This window comes from Puma concolor, chromosome B4, assembly GCF_028749965.1.
Source record: "Puma concolor isolate L17-30 chromosome B4, mPumCon1.1.hap2, whole genome shotgun sequence".
Taxonomy (NCBI): domain Eukaryota; kingdom Metazoa; phylum Chordata; class Mammalia; order Carnivora; family Felidae; genus Puma; species Puma concolor.
In genome coordinates, this window is record NC_141673.1 from 4400430 (window position 1) to 4423925 (window position 23496).

General features: G+C 41.6%; 1 protein-coding gene across 7 annotated transcripts in view; it reads left to right on the plus strand.

Annotated features, from left to right (window-relative positions):
* Positions 1–23496, plus strand: part of SMC1B (structural maintenance of chromosomes 1B) — a 76880-nt gene that overhangs the window by 49852 nt on the left and 3532 nt on the right. For all 7 annotated transcript variants that reach the window (XM_025926719.2, XM_086712019.1, XM_086712021.1 and 4 more), the window contains 11 exons: positions 803–940; positions 1215–1331; positions 2718–2824; positions 13013–13154; positions 13981–14126; positions 15423–15576; positions 17560–17658; positions 19448–19604; positions 20076–20230; positions 21269–21420; positions 23233–23302. In XM_025926719.2, coding sequence (XP_025782504.1) covers positions 803–940; positions 1215–1331; positions 2718–2824; positions 13013–13154; positions 13981–14126; positions 15423–15576; positions 17560–17658; positions 19448–19604; positions 20076–20230; positions 21269–21420; positions 23233–23302 — 1437 coding nt within the window. The remainder of the gene's footprint in view (positions 1–802; positions 941–1214; positions 1332–2717; positions 2825–13012; positions 13155–13980; positions 14127–15422; positions 15577–17559; positions 17659–19447; positions 19605–20075; positions 20231–21268; positions 21421–23232; positions 23303–23496) is intronic.

The window sequence follows — 23496 nt, forward strand, 5'->3', positions numbered from 1 at the left end:
AATTTTGGTACAGGTACGCTCTGGAATAATACACAGCCATTGAAAGGATTGATCCAGAGCTTAATCAATTGCCTTTTGTGAGTAACTGAGAAAAACAGGAGGCAGAAACACATATGCAACGTGATTCTAAACTTGTAAAAGAAGTGACTCCGTGTACGCATGTATTCATGTAAAGACTAGGAGGAAAATACAGAAGGACATATACTAGGAAGTTAATCTGGTTGCATAATAGGGTGGGCGAAGGAGGAAGGGGATGCGCTAAAAGCAAGGCTGATTCCATTTCAGCCGCTTACGTGCCTTGTATGGAACACACGCTTCCCATTCCTCGTTTTTCATTTCTGTTTCCTGTTCGGAAGTGCGTTAGTTTTTGAGGGTGCTTGTTGTAGGGCATCGTGGGCACTCCGGATGGCTTGTGTACTTAGTTGCCAGTCTCTTATCAGAAGAAGGGAAGATGGGCAGTGCCTGGGGGGCTCCATCGGTTAAGCGTCTGACTCTTGATTTTGGCTCAGGTCACAGTCTCACTGTTCGTGAGTTTGAGCCCAGCATCGGGCTCAGCCCTGCTGGTGTAGAGCCTGCTTGGGATTCTCTCTCTCTCCCTCTCTGTCTCTCTGCTCCCCTCTGCTGGCTCTCTCTCTCTCTTTCTCCCTCTCTCTCAAATAAATAAATTTTAAAGAGGGAAGAAGGGATGGTGGGGTGTGGGTGTGGTTATATATAAAAATCAGTGAATTATTCCAGTGAGATCACTGGTAAATGAAAGTGCTGTTCTCTTCTAAAACGTTCTCATGTTTCTCTCCCTTGTTAGGATCTCATGAAGATACTTCGCAAGGAAGCTGACTTGAAACAAATACAGACTCTAGTACAAGGAACTCATACACGACTCAAATATTCCCAGAGTGAACTAGAGATGATTAAAAAGAAGCAACTTGCTGCTTTTTACCGGGTAATATGGGCTTACATAAAACTTGGTGGAGATTAGAACCAGGACAGAGAATTTCAGGAATTCTATATCTATAACACCATGTAATTTCTACACTTTATCCCATGATTGAGATTATATTTGTATGGTTGTTAATCTGGATATACAGGTGTGCCTGCAGTTACCTTATCTCATGGATTCCCTTTTTATTCCAAAAGATTCCTGTCACCTTTTTTTGCTTCACCATCTAAAGCTAAAACCGCTATTTTAAAAAGAAAATTTTCTCTTTCGTAATTAGGAGCAATCTCAGCTACAGAGTGAGCTGCTGAACATTGAGTCTCAATGTACTATGTTGAGTGAAGGTGTGAAAGAACGGCAACAACGAATCAAAGAATTTCAAGAGGAGATAGACAAGGTCACGCATCGTGTATTTATGACCGATTGGCATGTCAAGTAGAGTTCTCAACCAGATAGCAGATTTAGGGCTTCTTGCACATACACTAAAGCAGTTCGACAAGTGCCTGGCTTTATTGGTCTGCCAAGTGAGTTTGCGGCTTTGGAGAACCACTGCAGCCCCTCTCGAGAGGTCATGACCAGTGCACACTTACTCCTGCTCTCTTCTCCTTGCCCACTGTAAAAATGAGGGCCTTTTTCTTCTCCCACTGCCCTTAACGGCAAGAAAGAAAGAACTTTTCATTCAGATTCGTTTTTAAAGTTGCTTCTTCCCTCAGTAATTATTTCTTGAACGTTTATTGTATATCCCAGGCACAGTGCTTGCCTCTGGGGCAACAAAGATCTGGTCATCTAGCCTCTGCTGGTAACATGACAGGAACTTTGTGGCTCAGTTCATGCCGCTGTTGATCCTGTCTAATCCTGAGGAAGTTGTCTGTCACACCATCGCTGAGTAACTTCCACTCATTGCTTTGGTTCTGCCTCGTGTCACAGGTTTTGAAACCACACTTATGTTACTTTAATTAGCTTTTTTCCAGGTTAAGTACCCCTAATGCTTTAATCATGTATGTTGACCGTGGATTTCAGACCAGCTCTGGCAGCCATCCCCTGGGCTCTCTGTTGTTTATCAACGCCCAGAACAAAGTTTAAGGCCAAAATATCGTCTGACCTCTACAGAGTACCATGGGACTCAACACATAGAACTATAACTCTCCATAGTTTTGATTATCTAGTTATGTAAATTATGACTTACCACTGCATGAATGATATCACATTCATGCTTAATTTATATTCAACTAAAACCTGAAAGTTTTTAACATGTCCTGCTGTTTAAAACAACAAGTTTCTCTTATCCTGTAATTGTACATAAATAAATGCAGGGCTTTAAAGATATTGAGGTTAAATGTTATTTTGTTGGGATTTCCAGATCCTTCTGAGTCTTAATTCAATGTTCCAGTCTTCATGGCTTCTATTGCCCAAGACTCTATAGCATTACTTACATAGAAAGAATATTTTATTTATTTATGTAGAATGTTATATTATGGTGTAGCTAACGTAAAGGAAATATTTCTGATTTTGTTAAACACTTCATAAAGCCAAAACCGTTAATAAGGCCAATTATGAGCTTTCTTATTTAGTTTTTAGAGTAAGAAATTTGAAAATAGATGGGTGTCGTTTGTGGAGTTAAAGAGAAAGAAATCACTGGCTCCTCAGAGTACAATAATGCGTTTCAGATTAGTATTTAGCCTAATACAGGAAGTTCTTGGTGGGAAGAATTTAGATTTAAGCATTGTCTATATACTTTCTAAAAATTAATTAGTAAACCAGTTGTTTTGAAATAATTTAAAAGGTTGAAGATGGTATTTTCCAACACTTCTGTGAAGAAATTGGTGTGGAAAATATTCGTGAATTTGAGAAGAAACATGTTAAACAGCAACAAGAAATTGATCAAAAAAGGTATTTTTATCAGAAGATGTTAGTAAGCAACTTACACATATATAAACGTAACTATTATTTCTTAATTTAAGGGAATTGTGGCTGAACGAATCTTTATTTCAGTTCATCAAGAAATATCTAGTAAACATTCATATTCTTAATAGAGATAGAATTCTTTTATTCAGTAACTTTTTTTTTAATGTTTATTTCTGACAGAGAGAGAGAGACAGAGCATGAGTGGGGGAGGGGCAGAGAGAGAGGGAGACACAGAATCCGATGCAGGCTCCAGGCTCCGAGCTGTCAGCACAGAGCCGGGGCTCGAACTCACGAAGCATGAGATCATGACCTGAGCCTAAGTCGGTAGCTCAACTGACTGAGCCACCCAGGTGCCCCTATTCAGTAACTTTTTAAAGAGAGAAAGCATAAATATAAGAAATAAGAGAATGAGGATATACTTACACAAACATAGTAGTTATTAAAAGAATAATAAGGCAGTAATTTACTTATTTCTCTATAAATATCCGTGTATATGGATAAAATTTGTAATTTTCAAGAAATAACATATTACCAGGATAGAAAAATCAGTTACCATAAGAAAGGAAAGTAAAAAAGCTTTCTGCCCACCACACCCTTCCCCAAATTCACCAGGCATGTATGGTTTCACAAATGAATCATCCCAGCAAACTTTAAAGGCATAAGGAACTTCAACATTTAACATTTAAACGAATGTTCGATATTTAAACTTCTTCATGGTATAGAAGAGGAAGTTTTATTAAATGAACATCTTTTTATTAAATGAACATAATATAATATTGAGTAATATTGATGCAAAAAATCCAAAAAAGGTATGTACATACACATCTAAATCATTCCTACCTGTAAATAACCAAATAAGTTTTAAAAGGAAACAAGCAGTGCAACAACAACAGCAAAATATTCCACCATCATCAGTGTAGATTTCATTCTGGAAATAAAAGGATGGTTCCGTATCAGGGATTATTGCTATAATTTGCCATATTAATGATCAAAGGGGAAAAAAATCAATCAACTCTAGAAATGACTAAGAGAACTAGACAGAATTCAGCATCCATTCTTGATTTGAAATTCTTACAATGTGAGTAGGTATCTGTAATATGAGAAAATATACCTTATCCTAAATCAGCATTATGTTTTCATGAGTAACGTTGGAAAACACTAGAAGTATTCCTAGTAAAATTAGAAATGAGAAGAATATTCAGTATCACCGTTACCTAATGTGCTCCTAGAAATAATAGTCAGTAGAGTTAGACAAGATATATAAATAAGGCATAAACATTTGCAAAGGAGGAAACAAAACTTCCACTGTTGGCAGGTTATATGATATATATCTAGAAATTCCTAGAAAACAAATTAGAAATTGAAATTCCTAGAAAACTGTTAGAAACAAAAAAGCATTCAGTAATGTGGCTGAATACAAATATTAATCTGAAAATTTTAGATTAAAATTTAATTTTAAAATTAGTAGCCTTTCTAGATAGAAACTACCAGGGAGACAATGTGTAGGGAGAAAATATCTCAATTATGTTAGGAAAGAGGTGTAAAATACTTGGTACTTGGGAATAAAGCTACTAAATGTGAAAGTATATAAGGAAACTTTTAGGGGCACCTGGGTGGCTCAGTCAGTGTCCGAATCTTGATTTCGGCTCAGGTCACGATCTCCCAATTCGTGGGTTTGAGCCTCGCATTGGGCTCTGTGCTGGCAGTGTGGAAGCCTGCTTAGGATTTTCTCTCCCCCTCTCCCTCTCTCTCTCCACTCTCTCTCTCCCTGCCCCTCACCCCTCTGAAAACTAAATAAGCTTTTTTAAAAAAAGAAATTTAAACAAGACAGAGAAATAATAAAGTTGAATAAAAAGAAAAGACAGGGGCACCTGGGTGGCTCAGTCAGTTAAGCGTCCGACTTCGGCTCAGGTCATGATATCACAGTTCGTGAGTTCGAGCCCCGCATTGGGCTCTGTGCTGACAGCTAGGAGCCTGGAACCTGCTTCGGATTCTGTCTCCTTCTATCTCTGCCCCTCCCCCACTTGTGCTCTGTCTCTGTCTCTCAAAAATAAATAAATGGAAACAAAGGAAAGAAAGAAAAAAAAGAAAGGCATACTAGTTCTTTCATAGGAAGACTCAGTATTATAAAGAAGTTGGTTCTCCCTAATTTAAGCCATAATTTCATCTCAACACATGTATGGACAAGGTTTTAAAAAAAAAAAAAAAAACTGGGTAAGCTGATTCTAGAGTTCACATTCAGAACTAGCTAAGAAAAAATCTGAAAAGGGTAATGAGAAAGGACTAGGACTCCCAGATTTGAAAACATGTATAAAGTTGGATTAATTAAAATCTTGAGGTACTTGCTCACAAATAGAGTCCAGATGTATAAGGGAAACTCAAGTTAATATAAAGCTGGCATTTCATATAAGTAGAGAAAAAATATACTTTTCCAGTAAATCATGTTGGGATACATGTGTTTCCAACCTGGAAAAACATACTTGGGTCCCTGTCTCATTCTTCAGACCCAGATCAATGCCAAACATTCTAGTAAATAAAATGAAGGCCTAAAAATACTAGGATAAGCCATAAGAGAATTTTCAAAAATAATCTCAGATTAGAGAAGGTCTTTCAGTATGACTTAAACACCGGGAACCATAAAGGAAAGGATAAAATGCAAAGGTATAGAAATAAAGATGTTTTGCATGGCAACAGTACCATGAAGAAAATCAAGACAAATGACAATCTGGGGGAGAACATATGTACACATATATGTTTAGAAATTGTAAAGAGTGGTTGCCTCTGAGAAGACTGACAAGGTGGGAGAGAGATATTTTACTTTTTGTGTATTCTTGCACCTTTTTAATTTTGTACCACATCCATGTATTATCTATTCAAATGTGATTGTTTTGACAATAGGACTATAAATTCTGAATTTAAGGATACAATAGTGACAATGACAAGGTTGTACCGTAAGTCAGAGGACAGTCCCTTTGCCCAAGGGGTGTAATCATTTTATGTTTAAAAGTAGTCAAAGTCATGCAGAAACAGGAAACGCAAAAGCATTTATGATTGCAGATTATTTAAGGTCTAGACTTACACTCATCTAGATGATTGGTTTATTTTGTATTAGGTACTTCTCTTTTTTTCAGTTTTATTGAGATAAAATTGACATGCATCACTGTGTTAAGTTTAAGGTGTATAGCATAATGGTCGGAGTTACATGCATTGTAAGATTGTTACCGCAATAAGTTTAGGTAACATCCATCATCTCACATAGACCAAAAATCAAATATAATTTTTATTTTTACTTATTTGTAAAAGTTTTTTATTTCCTGTGTAGTTAACATGCAGTGTTATAGTAGTTCCAGGTATACAATATAGTGATTCAGCAGCTCTATGTGTTACACCATATGCTCATCAAGATAAGGGTACTTACCCTTAATCCTCTTTACCTATTCCACATATCTCCCACCCACCTCCCCTATGGTAACCATGTACTTGTTCTCTAGTTAAGAGTCTGTTTTTTGCTTTGCCTCTTTTCTTTTCCTTTGTTCATTTGTTTTGTATTTGTCTTTCTCTGACTGACTTGTTTTGCTTAGCATAATACTCTGTAAGTAGCTCCATTCAGGTCATTGCAAATGGCAAGATTTCATTCTTTTTTATGACTAATATTCCATTGTATATACATACTGCATCTTCTCTATCCATTCCTCTGTTGATGGACACTTGGGCTGCTTCCAAAGTTTAGCTATTGTAAATCTGCTGTAAACATAGGGATGCATATATTCTTTTGAATTAGTGTTTTCATATTCTTAGGGTAAATACCCAGTAGTGTGATTACTGGACTGTAGGGTAGTTCTATTTTTAACTTTTTAAAAATGAACCTCTATTGTGTTTTCCACAGTGGCTGTACCAGTTTGCATTCCCACTAATAGTGCATGAAGGTTCCTTTTTCTACACACCCTCACCCGCACCTGTTTTTTCTTGCATTTTTTTTTTTTTAATTTTAGCCATTGTGATAGGTGTGAGGTGATAACTCGCTGTGATTTGTATTTCCCTGATGATGAGTGATGTGGAGCATCTTTTCAAGTGTCTGTTGGCCATCTATATGTCTCCTTTGGGGAAATGTCTGTTCATGTCTTCTGTTCATTTTTAAATGGATTATTTGTTTTTTGGGTGTTTTGTTTCTTGGGTGAGTGGTATAAGTTCTTTATATATTTTAGATACTACCCTTTGTCAAATATGTCATTTGCAAGTATCTTATTCTGTAGGTTGCCTTTTAATTATGTTGGTTGTTTCCTTTGCTGTGCAGAAGCTTTTTATTTTGATGTAGTCCCAATAGTTTATTTTTGCTTTTATTTTTCTTGCCTCAGGAGACATATGTAGAAAAAAGTTGTTCTGGCCAATGTCAGAGACATTATTGCCTGTCCTCTATTCTAGGATTTTTATGGTTTCTGGTCTCATATCTAGGTCTTTAATCCATCTTGAGGTTATTTTTGTGTATGGTGAAAGAAAGTGGCCCAGTTTCATTCTTTTGCATGGAGCCGTCCCGTTCTCCCAGCGCCATTTGTTGAAGAGACTGTCCTTTTCCCCTTGTATAGCCTTGCCTCCTTTGTCAAAGATTAATTGACCATATCGTGGGTTTTTTCTGGGTTTTCTATTCCATTCCTTTGATCTGTGTGTCTGTTTCTGTGCTTGTACCATACTGTTTCGATTACTACTTTATAGTATAATTTGAAATATGGAGTTGTGATATCTGCAGTTTTATGTTTTTAAGATTGCTTTGGCTATTCAGGGTCTTTTGTGGTTCCAGACAAATTGTAGGATTGTTTGTTCTAGTTCTGTGAAAAGTGTTATTGGTATTTTGGTAGCAATTGCATTAAATATGTAGATTGCTTAGGGTAGTACAGACATTTTAACAATATTTGTTCTTCCAGTCCATGAACATGGGATGTCTTTCCATTTCTTTGTATCGTCTTCAGTGTTTTATAGTTTTCAGAGTATAGGTCTTTCACCCCTTTGGTTAATTCCTAGTTTATTCCTAGGCATTTTGTTATTTTTGATGCAATTGTAAATGGGATTGTTTTCATAATTTCTCTTTCTGATGCTTCATTATTAGTGTATAGAAATGCAATGGATTTCTGTATATTGGTTTTGTGTCCTGCAACCTTACTGAATTTATTTATCAGTTCTAGTAGTTGTTTGGTGGAGTCTTCAGGGTTTTCTATATATGCTAGCATGTCATCTGTAAATAATGAAAGTATTATTTCTTCAGTACCAATTTGGGTGCGTTTTATTTCTTTAAAAATGTTTTTAAATGTTTATTTATTTTTGAGAGAGAAAGAGTGCACAAGCAGGGGAGGGACAGAGAGGGAGACACAGAATCCAAAGCAGGCTCCAGGCTCTGAGCTGTCAGCAATGGAGCCTGATGAGGGACTCCAACCCACGAACTGTAAGATCATGACCTGAACCCAAGTCAGATGCTCAACTGATTGATCCACCCAGGTGCCCCACTTTTTTTTTTTTTAATTTTTTAAATGTTTATTTATTTTGATAGAGAGCATGCACATGCATGTGAGAAGTGGGGGAGGGGCACAGAGAGGGAGGGAGAGAGAGAATCCCAGGCAGGCCCTGTGCTGTCAGCACAGAGCCTGATGCAGGGCTTGATCCCACGAACCATGAGCTGATCATGACTTGAAACAATATCAAGAGTTGGACACTTAACCAGGTGCCTGGATGTCTTTTATGCCTTTTTCTTGTCTGGTTGCTATAGCTAGGACTTCCAATATTATGTTGAATAAAAGTGGTGAGAATGGACATCTTGTCTTGTTCCTGACCTTAGGGGAAAAGCTCTCAGTTTATTCCCATTGAGTATAATGTTAGTTGTGGGTTTTTCATATAATCAAATATAATTTTTAAATACAAAAGTAATATGTACCTCCTAGAGAACATAGAAAAGACTTTTAAAAAATATCAGTCATCATCCCATTGTCTAGAAATAAAAAACTATCAATATTTTGGCCCATTCCTTTAATTTTATTCTCTATAATTCATAGTCCATTCATTTATTCAACACCTATTTAATGTAAGCCTCCCATGAGTTAGGCACTCTTCTAGGCACTGACACTACAACAGTGGACAAAGCAGGTCAAGCCCCTGCCTATTCTGTGTCCTTTGCATTTCCATGTACATTTTAGGATCAGCTTTTCAGTTGCTCGTAAAAGTCTGCTGGGATTTTGATTGGGACTGTATAAATCTATAAATCAATTTGGGAAGAATTGACATGTTTTAATGCTAATGCATGAATAGTCACCGTCTTCACTTATGTAGATTTTCCTTAACTTCTCTCATTAATGTTCTTTAGTGTTCAGTGTACAAATTTTATTCATATTTTGTTCAATTTTAAGTACCTTATATTTTTATGCTATTATAAATAGAACTGTTTTTAATAATCAATTTCAAATAGATTGTTGGTAGTATATTGAAATAAGATTGGTTTTTATAAATTGACCTTGTATACTACAACTTTGCTAAACTTATTAGTTCTAGGAGCTCTTTTTATAGATTCCTTGGGATTATTTATATAAACGATCATATTTCAGTAAAAATAATTTTATTTCTTCTTTTCCAATGAGTGTGCCTTTTATTCCTTTCTCTTGTCTTACTGCACTAGCTAGAACGTCCAGTACGATGTCGAGTAAGTAAAAGTGTTGAGAGCAGACATCCTGCCTTATTCCCAGTCTTAGGGGCAGAGCATTCAGTCTTTCACAGTTAGATATGGTTTTAATTTTAAGGTGCCCTTTTGCAGATTGAGATAGTTCCTTTCTATTTGTAGTTTGCTTAAATGTTTCATCATGAATAGATACTTTTTCTGTCGTCTTTTGAGATGATTACATGGTTGGGGTTTTTTGTTGTTTATTAATGTAGTAAATTATACTGATTGATTTTAGAATGTTAAACCAACTTGATATACCTAGGATAAACCCGACTCAGTCGTACTCTACTGTATCCTTTTCAAATATTTTTGGATCTGATTTGCTAAAATTTTGTTAAGGATTTTTGCATCTACATTCATGAGTGTATTGGTATACATATTTTTTTTTTTCTTGGAATATCTTTGTCATGTTTTTGTATCAGGGTAATGCCTAATGCCAAACCCATAAAATGAATCAAGAATTGTTCTCTCCTCTTGTTTTTTCTGGAAGGGTTTTTGTAGAATTAGATGACTTCTCTCCTAAAAGTTTGGTGAAATTTACCAGTGAAGCCACTGAGGCCACCTACCTTTCTTCGTGGGAAAGTTTTTAGTTACAAATTCAGTTTTCCTAATAGATGTAGGGCTAGTCAGGGTATTTTTTTTCCTTGAATGGGTTCTAGTAGTTTATTTCTTTCAAGGAATTTATGTGTTTCACCCAGGTTGTCAAATTTATTAACATAAATAACATAACATAAATAATATTAACATAATAACATAACATAATAACATAAATAATATTAACATAATAACATTATTATTAATAATAATCACTTTTTATCCTTTTTAATGCCTGTAGGATCTGTACTGATATCATCTCTTTTATTTCTGATATTGGTGATTTATCGTCTTTCTTTTCTTCTTGATTCCTAGCTAGAGGTGTATTAGTTTTATTGATCCTTTCTAAGAGCAGCTCTTGGCTTCGTTGGTTTTCTCTGTGGTTTGTCTATGTTGTTGATTTCTGTTCTCACCTTTATTATTTTCTTCCTTCTACTTATTTTGGTACATAAGCATTATTTTCTAATATAAGTATTTCGAACTGTATCTTTCCTTGCAACTATTGCTTATACTGCATCCCACTACTTCTGGTATGTTGTGTTTTCAGTCTCATCCCATTCAAAATATTTTCGAACGTCCCATGTGATTTCTTCCAAAGACCCTTCTGGGGTTCAGAAGTGTGTTGTTTAATAGACACCTGCTGGGGGGTGGGTGGAGTATTCTCTCGGTGGCAGTTAAATCTAGTCACTCGAATCCTCTCTGTAACTTACTGGTCCTCTGCCTGGTTGTTCAGCAAACACTGAGAGGGGTGTTGAAATTTCCAAGTGTACTTTTGGATCTGTCCATTTCTTCTTCTGGTGGTGTGAGTTTACTTTATTTTAATTTAAATTTTTTTAATGTCTTATTTATTTTTGAGACAGAGACAGAGCGTGAGCAGGGGAGGGGCAGAGAGCGAGCGAGACACAGAATCCAAAGCAGGCTCCAGGCTCTGAGCTGTCAACACAAAGCTCAATGCAGGGCTCGAACTCACAAACCACGAGATCATGACCTGAGCCAAAGTCGGACGCTTAACCGACTGAGCCATCCAGGCGCCCCAACTTTATGTATTTTAAAGCCTTGTGATTAGGTCTATACATATTTGGGATCATTAGGTCTTTTTGCTGAGTTAATCCCTTTATCCTTGTAAAATGCCCCCCTCTTTATCCCTGTCATATTCTTTTTTTCTGAAGTCTGCTTGAACTTCAGTAGATTATCTTTCTAAAGAATTATGTCTACTACTGTTTATTGACTTTCTCATAAAAATCCAACTGGAATTCTGATTGAGATTCTGGTTCTGATTATATATTCGGGGAGAACATCTTCAAAATATCAAGTCCTCTCATCTAAGAACATAGTATGACTCTTCATTTATTCTAATCATCTATATTCTTTATTAGAATTTTAAAGTTTTCTTTTCCATTGAGATCTTGTGTTATCATAATTTACTTCCTAGATATTTTAGAGGCTTTTTTTTTCTCTTATGAATAGTATTTCTTTTTATGCTGTATTTCTAGTTGGTTTCTACTGGTGTAGAAACATGCTATCGACGTTTAGATCGATGTAACATATGATAAGTTTGCTAAAATCTCTCGTTACCTCCAGTAGCTTATCTATTATGTACCTGGGATGCCTCTGACATCCGACTGAAAATGTGGAGTAGGCAGTTGAATGTCCAGGCTAGGAGTTCATGGGAGAGGTGCAGGGAGAGGTATAAAGTCTGGGTCTGTATGCAGATGGCACTTAAAGCCACGTGCCTGGGTGAGATCACCAGAAACTATTAAAGGAGCAGCCAGTGAGGGGAGAGGAAAGCTGGAGTAGTGTGGTGTCCAGAGCCAGTGAAGAAGTGTCTCACTCATATGTGGTCTGCATACGAGTCTGCAGCAGAAATAAGTCCTTCGGGGGTTTGTTCTTAACCACCACCACAGGCGCTATTGTCAGCGGCTAAGAGCAGAGCCTCCGAGGGTGTCACGCCTGGTTCCACCATGTCCTGACCGGGTAGCCTTGGGCAGGAAACTTGGCTCTGCCTTGGTCTGCTCGTCCTCATCGTAAACAGGGATAGTACTACCACCCACCTCAGAGAGTCATAGGACTTAAGTGAGTTAAATCACATCAAGGTGTTTGTAACAGCGGCTGGCATGTAGTAACCTCTCATGGAATAGCACTCGGTTTTTATCATTCCTGTTCTTGTTGCGGTCTGTGTATCAGCAGGATCTAGCACAATCTCTGATAACAGTGCTGTAAAATGTTTCTGGATTGACTGTTGCTGTTAGGGTATGTGAGGGAGACAGGATGGGAAGAATGAGCTACAGTTGGTCTTGGAATTCTTTACGAGGAGTCTGTGAAGCTGGCAAAGTAGGAAGTGCTTCAGGAAGGAACATGTTCTTTAGTTCCCAAGTTTGGAGTTTGTGGACGACTAGCCATTTGCAAAGACTGACTAAATAAACAAGAATAAGCACATAAATTGTCACTTAAAGAGGAAGGGAGGGAGGGAGATAATAAAAGATTGAAGAAACATGTATCATATGCAATGTATGAATTCTGATTCAAACAAACCAGTCGTTGTTTTTTTTAATGAGACTCAGGAAATCTGGCAGTGATCACAATTTAATATTAAGGAATTGTCATCAGTTCTATCTATAGTAGTTTGTGGTTTTGTTCTAATGGTCACTTCACTTTCAGAGACACATACTAAAATGTTGACAAATGAAATGATATGATGTCTGAAATGTGCTTCAAATAACCCAGTGCTGGAGAGCAGTGCCCAGTAGAGTTCTAGATGAAACAGGATTCATTATAGTATTCCTTCTACTTTTGTAGTTTTTTTTAAATTTTCCACGATAACAATTAAAAATAAAGAACTAAAGGCTCTTGACCACTTGTAACACTTGACTCTGTTATACTAGATTAGAATTTGAGAAACAGAAAACTCGGCTTAATATTCAACTTGAATATAGTCGCAATCAGCTGAAGAAGAAGCTGAATAAGATCCGTACATTAGAAGAAACCATCGAAAAAGGCAGAGAAGACATCGATAACCTAAAGAAGGTAACTAATTATAGGCGGCTGAAGTGCGTTGCCATTGAAATGATTTCTTTCATTGCGTAAACACTGTTGGACTCTTGAAGTGTTCTCATAGTGACGGGAAGGGTAGGGGGCAGGTTTGAGAAATACTGGAAGTAAAATCAGCAGGTTCACAAATTATTAGGTGTTGAAGTGGGAGAGGCGTGTGGGGGGTAGGTGCCGCTGAGGACTCCTGAGTTCTAATTTGGGCAATTCGTGGATAGAGGGGCAAGTTAAAGAGAGGAAAGTCTGGACCCACAGAGCTTGAGTTGCCTGTGTGAGATCTAGATAGCAAACTCTAGCAGGTGAAGGGCACGTGGAGAACAGGAGAAGCCCAGGCTGGTTAATGGGAGTAGATTGAAGCCATATGTGCATGGTTGAGACCTCACCCCCCCCAACCCCCCAAGCCCGCCCCACCGCCCAGACAGAGCAGTAGATGCTGAGGAACAGTGAAGCGAGGGGGGAGCTCGGGAAGGAGGAAGTGAGGACAGTTGTCAAAAAGGTAAAGTCTGGGAGATGTCTGCTTAATTGCCAATTAAGAGGTCATTTTTGCAAAAACATTTTCATTGGACAATGTCCAATGGAACAGAGTCAGAGGGTAGCAAGCTGAGGAATGAATCCAAAGTGAAGGACAAAGGCAGGTAGTAATTACCAGTCTCCAAGAAGTGTAGAACAAGAGTGGGTCACATTCGGGAATAGAAGTTCAAGCAGCACACAGAATCACTGCTTTGCTTTATTGACGATGAGATGATCTGTTGACCTTGTTAACGTAAAAGATAATTAAGTCTACATGCAAATCATCTTCATTCAGGCTGAAGAAACTTGTCTGCAAATTGTGGATGAACTCATGGCGAAGCGGCAGCAACTTAAGGACGTATTTGTCACTCAGAATGCCAACACGGAGAAGGTCCAAGCTCAGCTTGAAGAAGAACGGAAGAAAGTTCTGGCTATTGATAGGTAATGAAGAAGTTTGTCAGCTTAAAGGACCATAACCAAAATTTTAAAGACATTTACTACCAACTTAAAATCTGTTAGAGGCAGTTTGTTATTTGAATATGTGTCCCACATCACACCTTTCAGACATTCTCATTTAGGGGAAAACCAAAAGAGGCGGTCAGTTGTTGAGAATGCATAGTTCTTTTTGGCAGATGCAGACGTGGCCCTGAACAGAGAGTCCCTTACCCTGAGTCCCTCTGACACTGGTGTACAGCGTCTTCCTACAGTCCGTCTGGGTGAGGAAGCACGGCGGGCCAGGGGGGGGGATCTGGAGCCAGCCCGTGTGGTTGGTACCCCGGTTCTGCTGCTTACACGCTGTGCCTGCCTTTCCTCAGAAGGAAATACTAACGTGGGGATCTCATAGTGCCTGCCTCCCCGGACGGTTGTCGGGATTCAGTGAGGGGTTCTTCATAGGACACTTAGAACCTGGCACGTGATGAGCATGTGTGTTTGTGGTGATGGTGACAAGGACACTTGGAGTCAGGTGGCTTGTCGCACCCCAGCGACCTCTGCTTTTCAGCCGTAAGTGGTCAGACGAAACGTGCGCTGTTTTTGCTCCACTCTTGGCACTGCGTAGTTTTCCTCACTGTTCAAAGCCCTTCAGCATTTCGAGATAGAGCAGAAAGTTCTTTGTCTAAGGTTTCTGAGTGGAGTTAAAGTTCATCTACTCTTGAATTGTTTTCATGGTTGTATTTAAACAGAACCACATCTCTGTTTATCATCATATTCTTGAAAACCACATAATTCTTCATTTATTTTATTTTTTGGTCCTGTTTCTGGGACCTCTTAAAAATACCACGTTGTTTTACTTGGTAAAACCCCCAAACCCTCATTTAAGACAGAAGGCATTACATTAATAGGGGCTGTAGGACATAGGTATGTCATGTCTTACCTGGTAAGACATTTCTCTTGTTAAAAGATTGTTTCTCTTGGTTTGAGGCTCTAAAGTGTAGAGCTTATATTGAGGGAGAAATGCAGCTTGAAAAATTATATAGATTTTAAAGCCAAACTAGCCCGATGAAAGTAATTATGTTTATTATTTGAAAATGCTCCATTGGATAAATTAATTACATTCATGGCCTTTCTCAAGAGCGTTAAAGTTTACATAACAGCATCAGTGCGATAACTCTAGAACTTACAGCACTCTTAGGAAAAAATCTTTTCCATGCAGTTTTATTTGTAACACATTCGTTTCTCTTCTCTGGTACAGCTCGAATGGGTAAAATATAATCACTTCTCATATCTGTGTATTTACAGGGAAGTGGGAAAATGGCAAAAAGAAGTTGTCATCATTCAGACTTCTTTGGAACAGAAACGGCTAGAGAAGCACAATATGCTGCTTGACTGCAAAGTTCAAGACCTTGAAATAATTCTTTTGTTGGGATCGCTGGACGACATCGTTGAAGTGGAGGTATTCTACCACGTGACTTCAAAATGCACGCAGCTGTGGGGAACTTGTGTAACGCCCGGTGGCTGCTTAGCCAAGTCCCAGCGCTGCAGACGGTTCCCCTGGCCCCACCCAGAGCCCCGTCAGGAGTGGAGGAGACATCTCCTGGGAGGCAAAAGGGGCAAAAGGATCGTCGTTACAGAGGACTGGGCGTCTTGTGCCGTCTCTTCCATCGCTTGCGCATCCACGCCCTTTGAGCCCCCGCGGGATGGGCCAGTTTCTGTCCCACACATTAGATACCCGAGAGTAGAGTGAGAGCCGCTGGAGTTGGCGACCTCTGGGGGTGATGTTAGGAAGGCTGTGCTGTGGCTTCAGACAGAGTATCTTCCGGTTAGCTCGCCACAGGATGCAACAGAAACGGCTGGTCCTGCCTTTCAGGTCATTCCTCTCTGAGCCCTTTCTTCCCTGGGGTCTCCCCCCTACCTCCCTCCTCCCCGCCCTGCTCTGCCCGGCAGTCAGACATCTACTCTGTTCCGTCCACCCTCCACTCCAGAAGCCCTTCGTCCTTGCTAACATGACTACTTCTCACGACCTTATACTCCAAGTCTTTGTCTTTTTTCTCTATTTTAGCAGAGATCACATTCCAGACAGGAGGTAAGGAAAGGAGAAAGCCCTTTCCAGGCCACAAATGACATAAACCCAGTTCAGAGGCTTTAAAGGGCGTAAAGGGACTGGACTGGAATGGAGGCGATCTCATGCCAGACTCAGTCCAGGAATTTGAACACCATCAAGAACTCTTTCTGGCTCAGTATATATTGGCTTTATTCTCCCAAATGGGCCTTCCCCACAAGGCTACAGCTGTAACCACTAGTTCTGACCAGAGGGGAAAGAGAACTCTCTCCCCTACTCTCTGCTGGGAAGATCCTGGGGAAGAACTCTGGCTCATTCTGGGTCACAGGTCCACTTGTGTAGATGCAGAGAGAGAAGGGAGGGGGTCTGTTAACAGCAGAAGTACATGGAAGCAGAAAAACAATAGTCATTATACTCTAGAAAGAGAAATAGTATTTTTTTTTTAATTTATTTTTTAGAGCAAGCGCTCCAGCAGGGGAGAGGGGCAGAGAGAGAGAGAGAGAGAGAGAGAGAGAATCTTAAGCAGCAGCCTGACATGAGGCTCAATCTCACGACCCTGGAATCATAACCTGAGCCAAAATCAAAAGTCCGATGCTCAACTGAGCCACCCAGGAGCCCCTGCATTCACTTTTTAAAGCATGATGCTTCTTAAGAATAAAGTGTTGAGGAGAGTGAAAAGGTCCCAACCATATTGTCCTGGGAAGAGAAGTCTTGGGGAATACGATCATTTTCCTCCAATAGAAGATGGCCTGTCCCAGAGGAAAGATCACATTGGTTCTTTCTGGTCCCAAGGTGGATACAGGGTTGGGAAGGAGAGGCCACAGAAACAGCTTTCCTCTCCTAGGGAACACTTTTACCACTACTTGAGTGGTGAGTTCCCTGATTGGAATTTGGTAAGCACGTCTGGTAGTGGCCACATAATGGGGAGACAATATAAGATCTTCTATAAAGGCTAAAATAGAAAAAGCACTAGGTAGAAATTGTCTCTCTCCAGAGGGCTGAACAAGGAACACCAGGTAGAAATCATTTCAACAGTTGTCATAGGAGTAACTGTCTTATCACTGTTTTGAGGCTGAACCTGAGATTTCCCTTCCACTGGAGGTGTGGAGACAGGGTATGTTCCCTAGGTCTCCAGGATTCTCCTAGAAGACTCTTCTATGTTGGGAGAGACTGTGTCGGATCATTAGTTCCAAAATCATTCTGTGCACATGGAGCATCTGGGGGTCTTGCTGCCGGGTCATCACAGCCTTGCAGGCCACGTGAGGATTTTAACTTTTTACCCGAGTGAGGTGGCGATCAACTGAAGGGCTCGGGACAGGTGGAGGAGTAGAGCTCCCCGTTTCACATAACAAAGGAGGGGCTTCATCTGTTTTTCAGTTGGGAACTGAAGCAGAAAGTACCCAGGCAACAAGTGACATCTATGAAAAAGAAGCAGCCATTGAGGTAGACTACAGCTCCCTACGAGAGGATTTGAAGGTAAATGGAGGATTTCCGTTAGGGCTAGTTCATGGTGACAGTGAATATTTACATATAATACAGAAGAGTTTTTTGACCATAGGTTCAGGGGAAAAAGTAGATTTGCTAATGGTGTTTGAAGAAATGGTATAAATAGACAACTTCTTAAAAATGTTTCTGTCAGCCTTTCTCACTGTTCACAGAACGTGAGTATCATGGAAATGCTTCCCAAATGAAGTCTTCTGTGGGCAGCCAGTTTTTTGAAAGGCTGTCTCCTTGGAGATTTACAGTGACCATTAGTCTCTGAGAAGTCCCGCAGCAGACACAAGTGACCACCGTACTCCAGGAGCCTGGGTCGGCCTGTCACCATCCCGGTGTGGCCCCCACAGTAGGGGACAGACCCATCCGTCACAGCTGCAGAGCACAGACCTGGGGTCCGGTTTCAGGGTCTCTAATCCAGCATCTCTGGCTCTGCTGCTCCGTCGTCCCTGTGAGCCGCGCTCCGATACTGCGTTTGTGTTTTGCCTCCTTCCTGAGGCCGCGTCTCCCGTTGAGGGCACAGCGACCAGCCGGTCCTAGCGTTCCGGCCACACAGCCCCGCAACCTTCAGGCAGGAGACGGCCACCTTCGTAGTGGTGTGTCAAGGGTGAAGAAGGGCTCTTCTGACAGAGCCCCAGGAGCTGTGCTGGCATCACAGTGGCCAGAACTGGTGACCAGTCACCGTCGGGGGGACAGGGTTGGCGAGCCTCAGATGGAGCAGGGACCCCCGCCCCCTGCTACAAGGGACCCGTGAGGGAGGAAAGCTCAAACATGGGCTCTGTGAGACAGGGGTGGAGACTAGATGCCAGGTAGCAATGTCCACCTTTCAATTTCACATGTTCTTACAGGTGCTATGAGATTTGCTGGGCTCTTGGATCGCAGTTCTATTTTTAGGCAGTCACAAAACAGCTTTTGTCTTCTCTGCAGTCTATTTAGTGCTTTCATATTTAGAAAACCCTTACCCACATTATTACTGAGTAAATATTTCTAAATATTGTTCGTGTTTTGTTTTCATTACCTATTTAATTCGTCTGAAGTTTATTTTGGTAGGTGGCATAAGGTAAGTATCTGTTTTTAAGAAGTTACCTAAATTAGCCAGTGTACCCAACATTTTTCAAATAATTCTCTTCTCAATGCCTTAAAACCGTCACATTCCTCATGTTAATGAACCACCCTGGGAGGCCAAGAACGCTTTCCTGGAAGGTCACGCCTACACCCCTTCCTCCTTTCCCTCCTCGCTTAAGGTCTCTTCATCCTGGTGGTTTCAGCTGAAGCGTCTCCCCCTCCAGACTGGTTGGATGCCTTCTCCCTGCCCCGCAGCACCTCCGCTTACCGTTAGAGGGTTTCCACACTGTTGTAAATGCCAGCCTGGGTGTCCGACTTCCCAGTGAGCTCTTTAAGAGCAAGGACAGAACAGTTTTCATCACTGAATCCTCAGGGTCTAATCCATAAGTAAACGATCAGTATTTTTTAACGAATGAGAAAATGCGATCTAGGAGTTGCTGCTTTTTGCCCACATTAGGAAGTGTGGAGGTGAAGCATGTTCCGGGAGAGCAGTATCTAGAACGCTGGAGCCACGGCACAGCACAGCTGGCTAAGGGAGCTGCGGACAGCGCGGCCCAACTGTGTTTCAGACTCCGAGGCGCCAAGGGAGGGAAGGGGTGGCTGCGGAGAAAGGGAGGCAGGGACCTGGTCCTGAAGGGCCCTGTGCCTAATTACTCAGCAGCTAGGATCTGAAAGGCAAGCGGTCACCGCTGTTCTCTGTCAATAGGCTCTACAAACGGATAAAGAAGTGGAGGCCAGCCTCAGACTCCTCCTGCAGCAGGTGGCGTCCCAGGAGGAGGTCCTGTTGAAGACGGCGGCCCCAAACCTGAGAGCCCTGGAGAACCTGAAGACCATCAGGGACAAGTTCCAGGAGTCCACAGACGGTGAGGCTGGGCGGCACTTGTCAGCAAGGCCGCACTCCTGGGGGTCGTGGGTTCTGTCTCTTTATTTTTAACTTAGATCTTTCTCTATCATCCCATATTAATGTGTACTTTTAGTACTGAGTCACTAGTTGCTGCCTTTGTAAAAAGTGCTCTGCTTTAAGGAAAAAAAAAACAAGTATACTGGTTATTTTAGAACATAATTTTTTATACCAGTGTGATGGCCATCTTAGATTCTCTTTCACAGAATTTGTCGCTATTATTTAAAAATTAGCCCTATTAGAAAAAGGGCCCATCAATTTTAAGAGCCACGTTCTTAGAATTAATAACAATTGGGGTATTTTAAAGGTAGATTTTACTCAAGACAACCAAATTCAAAATCCAGTTTTTAAGATACTCTATGCTTTAAAGTTGCAATAAGAGAAGCCCTCCCCCCAGTGGTCTTCAAAGTAAAGAACGTTGCTTCTCTCTCAGCTTTTGAGGCCAGCAGAAAGGAAGCCAGAATGTGTAGGCAAGAGTTTGAACAGGTGAAAAAAAGGAGATACGACCTTTTCAGCCAGTGTTTTGAGCACGTCTCAGTCTCCATTGATCAAATCTACAAGAAGCTCTGCAGAAACGTCAGCGCCCAAGTAGGTATTTCCACCCCAAATGCTGCTGGAAACCGTGTTGCTGGTCGTTTTTTTCTGGTGGGAAATAAATATCCACCGCGTTATCTGAGTGACCCACTTCCAGTCGATTCCAGAAGACTGGTTGCCATAGTAACTGTGTTCTAGATCCCACTCACTGTCCCACTGGTCAGCCTGGACAAGGCAGAACCTCTCTGGTTCTATTTCTTCATCCGAAAAATGAGGGGGTTCAGTCATTTGTTTCCAGATTCTCTTCAGTTCTGAGTTCTGTTGCCTGGTGCTAATTTGGTTTCATGGAACAGTCAGTGGTCTCTGTAGTACAGGTCACGTTCTGTAGAGGGTCTTGGGAATGGCTGACCTGGGGTCTGTGACAAGTTGGGCGGAGTACAAAGGAGAGGAAGGAACCAAAGGCAGGACTGTGTCGATAGTCCGTTTGCTATAACCTTTGCCCGTGACGCGGTCAGTACCCACAGCAGACCCCGTGGCACTGAGCGTGGAATCAAGGGGTGCATGGGGACTTCTACACCTGCTTTTACCTTTCTGCTGGTGTTCTTTCATGGCTGAAAGTTGATCCTGGATCAGACACTTAGGGTTTTAGCTGAAAGTAATTTACTTATCTTCAGTAAAGTAAGACTAAAATAAACCCATTAACTTCTTGAAGGCAGGATTCCTGCCTGTATCTACAGTACCTGGCCCGCAACGGCTATTCAATAAGTGGTTGATGACGGGCCAACAGGTGAGCTGAACAAAGACTGTTTTTGTCAGACTGCGACATGTGCTGCTGACGTTTGAATGGCAGTCCTACGGGAAGGCCTGCTCCTTTGTGTGTGTTAGAATGTTTTCCCTCTCCTACCACCCACGCAACCCTATTTCCTGTGACTGCATGAACAGCTATACACATTGTTTACAGGCATTGGTATTTTCCCATCAAAATGGAGGAAAACCTCACCAATAGAATATTTCACAACCTCTCTCAGTTTCCAAAGTCGAAATTTTACTAATTGCTTCTGTGATACTGCTAATAAATAACCTGTGTTTCAGGCATTTCTTAGCCCAGAAAACCCAGAAGAGCCTTACCTAGAGGGAATCGGCTATAACTGCGTGGCTCCAGGCAAACGGTTCATGCCAATGGACAATCTGTCGGGGGGAGAAAAGTGTGTGGCGGCTTTGGCCCTCCTGTTCGCGGTGCACAGGTGAAGGCCACAGTGAAGTGTCTTTCAGCATATGTGCTACAAAACTGTTTTCTTCAGCCAGACAATTCAGGTTGTTTTAGGCCTATAGTTAGTTAGACTGAAAATCTAATACGTAATTCAGTCCTTGACAGATTTTCACTAAATTTCTGCAGCTACCAGAGGCTACTAATATTCCAAGTTTATAGAAAGGAAAGAAAAGGAAATCCTGGGATGGACAGATGTGACATCAGGATTGCCAACAAACAGAACAAAACATCCAACCCGTGTGTTGTTTTCCTAGTATATATTCAGAGAGCCGTGTTTAGGTAGAGAATGTTACACAGAGTATTTCTTCTGAAAAAACGTTTAACCTCCTCCTCTCCACTAATGGTGGTGGCAATCTGTGAGGAAAATGGAGAAGATGTCGGCTAAGATCAGGACGGCTAGTGTTCAACATTCCAGTCATTAGATGAAGGCCCGGGTGTGCATGGTGCTCCCTCTCTACTTTCACGACCAGAAGGATTAGCATCAGCTGATGTTCATAAGAGGAGGCCAGGACAGGAAAGGAAAAGAAAATACCACCATTCATGCAGGAGACTTTGGGGAAGGCAGGCAGCAGGAATCGAAACGTGAGCCTGTGTTGAGCAAATCGCAGCAGAATAAGACTATTACTAGGGGTCCCTTACTAGTAATTACTGTTACCATCCATTTATTCGACAGATACTGATTAGAGATCTGCTGTGTGTCGGGTGGTGGTGCAGGCACCGGAGAGTCGGCAGGGAACAAAACAAAATCTTTGCCTCAAAGATATGTTATTTTTGTTGGGGAAGACAGAGGAGAAGGTATTTTAGTAAACTAACTCTCTGACAGAGAGACTATCAGGAGATGGCAGATGCTATAGAGAAGAAAATAAAGTAGGGAATTGGAGACAGTAAGTAGCAGGGAGGGATTTGCAATATTAGAGTCACCCTGGAAGGCCTATTTGAGAAGGCAACATTTGAACAAAGTTTGAAGGAATGAAGGGAGCAAGTCATGTGGATGTAGCTAAGGGAAGATTGTTCTAGACATGAGGAACAGCATGTGCAAAGGCCCTGAGGCCAGAGACAGCCGGCATCCGTAGTGAATGGGCCGTATGCAACAGTGGTGGACACAGGGATAGGAACTGTGGTAGCCGTCAGGGAGAAAGGGGAAGAGGGGCTGGACCAGGGTGAGTGTCGGCTGAGCAGACAAGGTGTGGGGTGAGAGGGAGGCGGCAGGGGTGACACATACCAGCTCGAGTGAAAAGACCGTGGGAGGGAACAGGTCTGGAGGGGCAGCTGAGGAGTGGGATTTGGGATGAGCTTTAGCTGTTTATCAGACACCCGCCAGGAGCCGTCGGGCAAGCTGTTGGGCACATGAGGCAGGTAGGGTGTGGGAGCCATCGGTATACGGGTGGTGTTTAAATCCCAGAGATGAGATGAAACCACGCGCGAGCCAATTAGCGTGGAAGGACCATGGACCGTGCCCCAGGGCACCGCGGTGTGAAAACGTTCGAGCACCGCACAGAGAGGGGCTGGCGGAAGAGACCCGGAAGGAGCGGTGGGGGAGGTGGGGGAGTAGACGGTCATCTGTGACATCAGACCGCCAGGTGGGGGCAGCCCCCAATGCCACCCGCAAAGGTCACGCGGGACGCCGACTGAGCACTGCCCCTTGGGTTCGGCACCGTCGGGGTCACTGGTGACTTGGTGACTGAGGCGGAAGCATCCAAGGGGATGGATCTTGTTCAGTCTGAATACTGTTAATCTTCTCCAGGTCTCTCGAAAACCAAAGCTGTTACTTGTAATTTCTTCCTAGTTTTCGGCCCGCTCCGTTCTTTGTCTTAGATGAAGTGGACGCAGCCCTGGACAACACGAACATTGGCAAAGTGAGTGTCTCCCTGCTTTTAATTTCCAAAAGAGCACCTGTGGTCCAAGGATCACGTGCTGGTCAGAAGGCCGCCTACCTTGGAACACCCAGTTGGTTGGAGAACGGCTGATTAAAAATCAAATCTAAGTTAAAGATCTAAACAGGAGATGCTGTGGGGGAGCAGTTTTCATTCGCAGGGCAGGGGATCCTCAG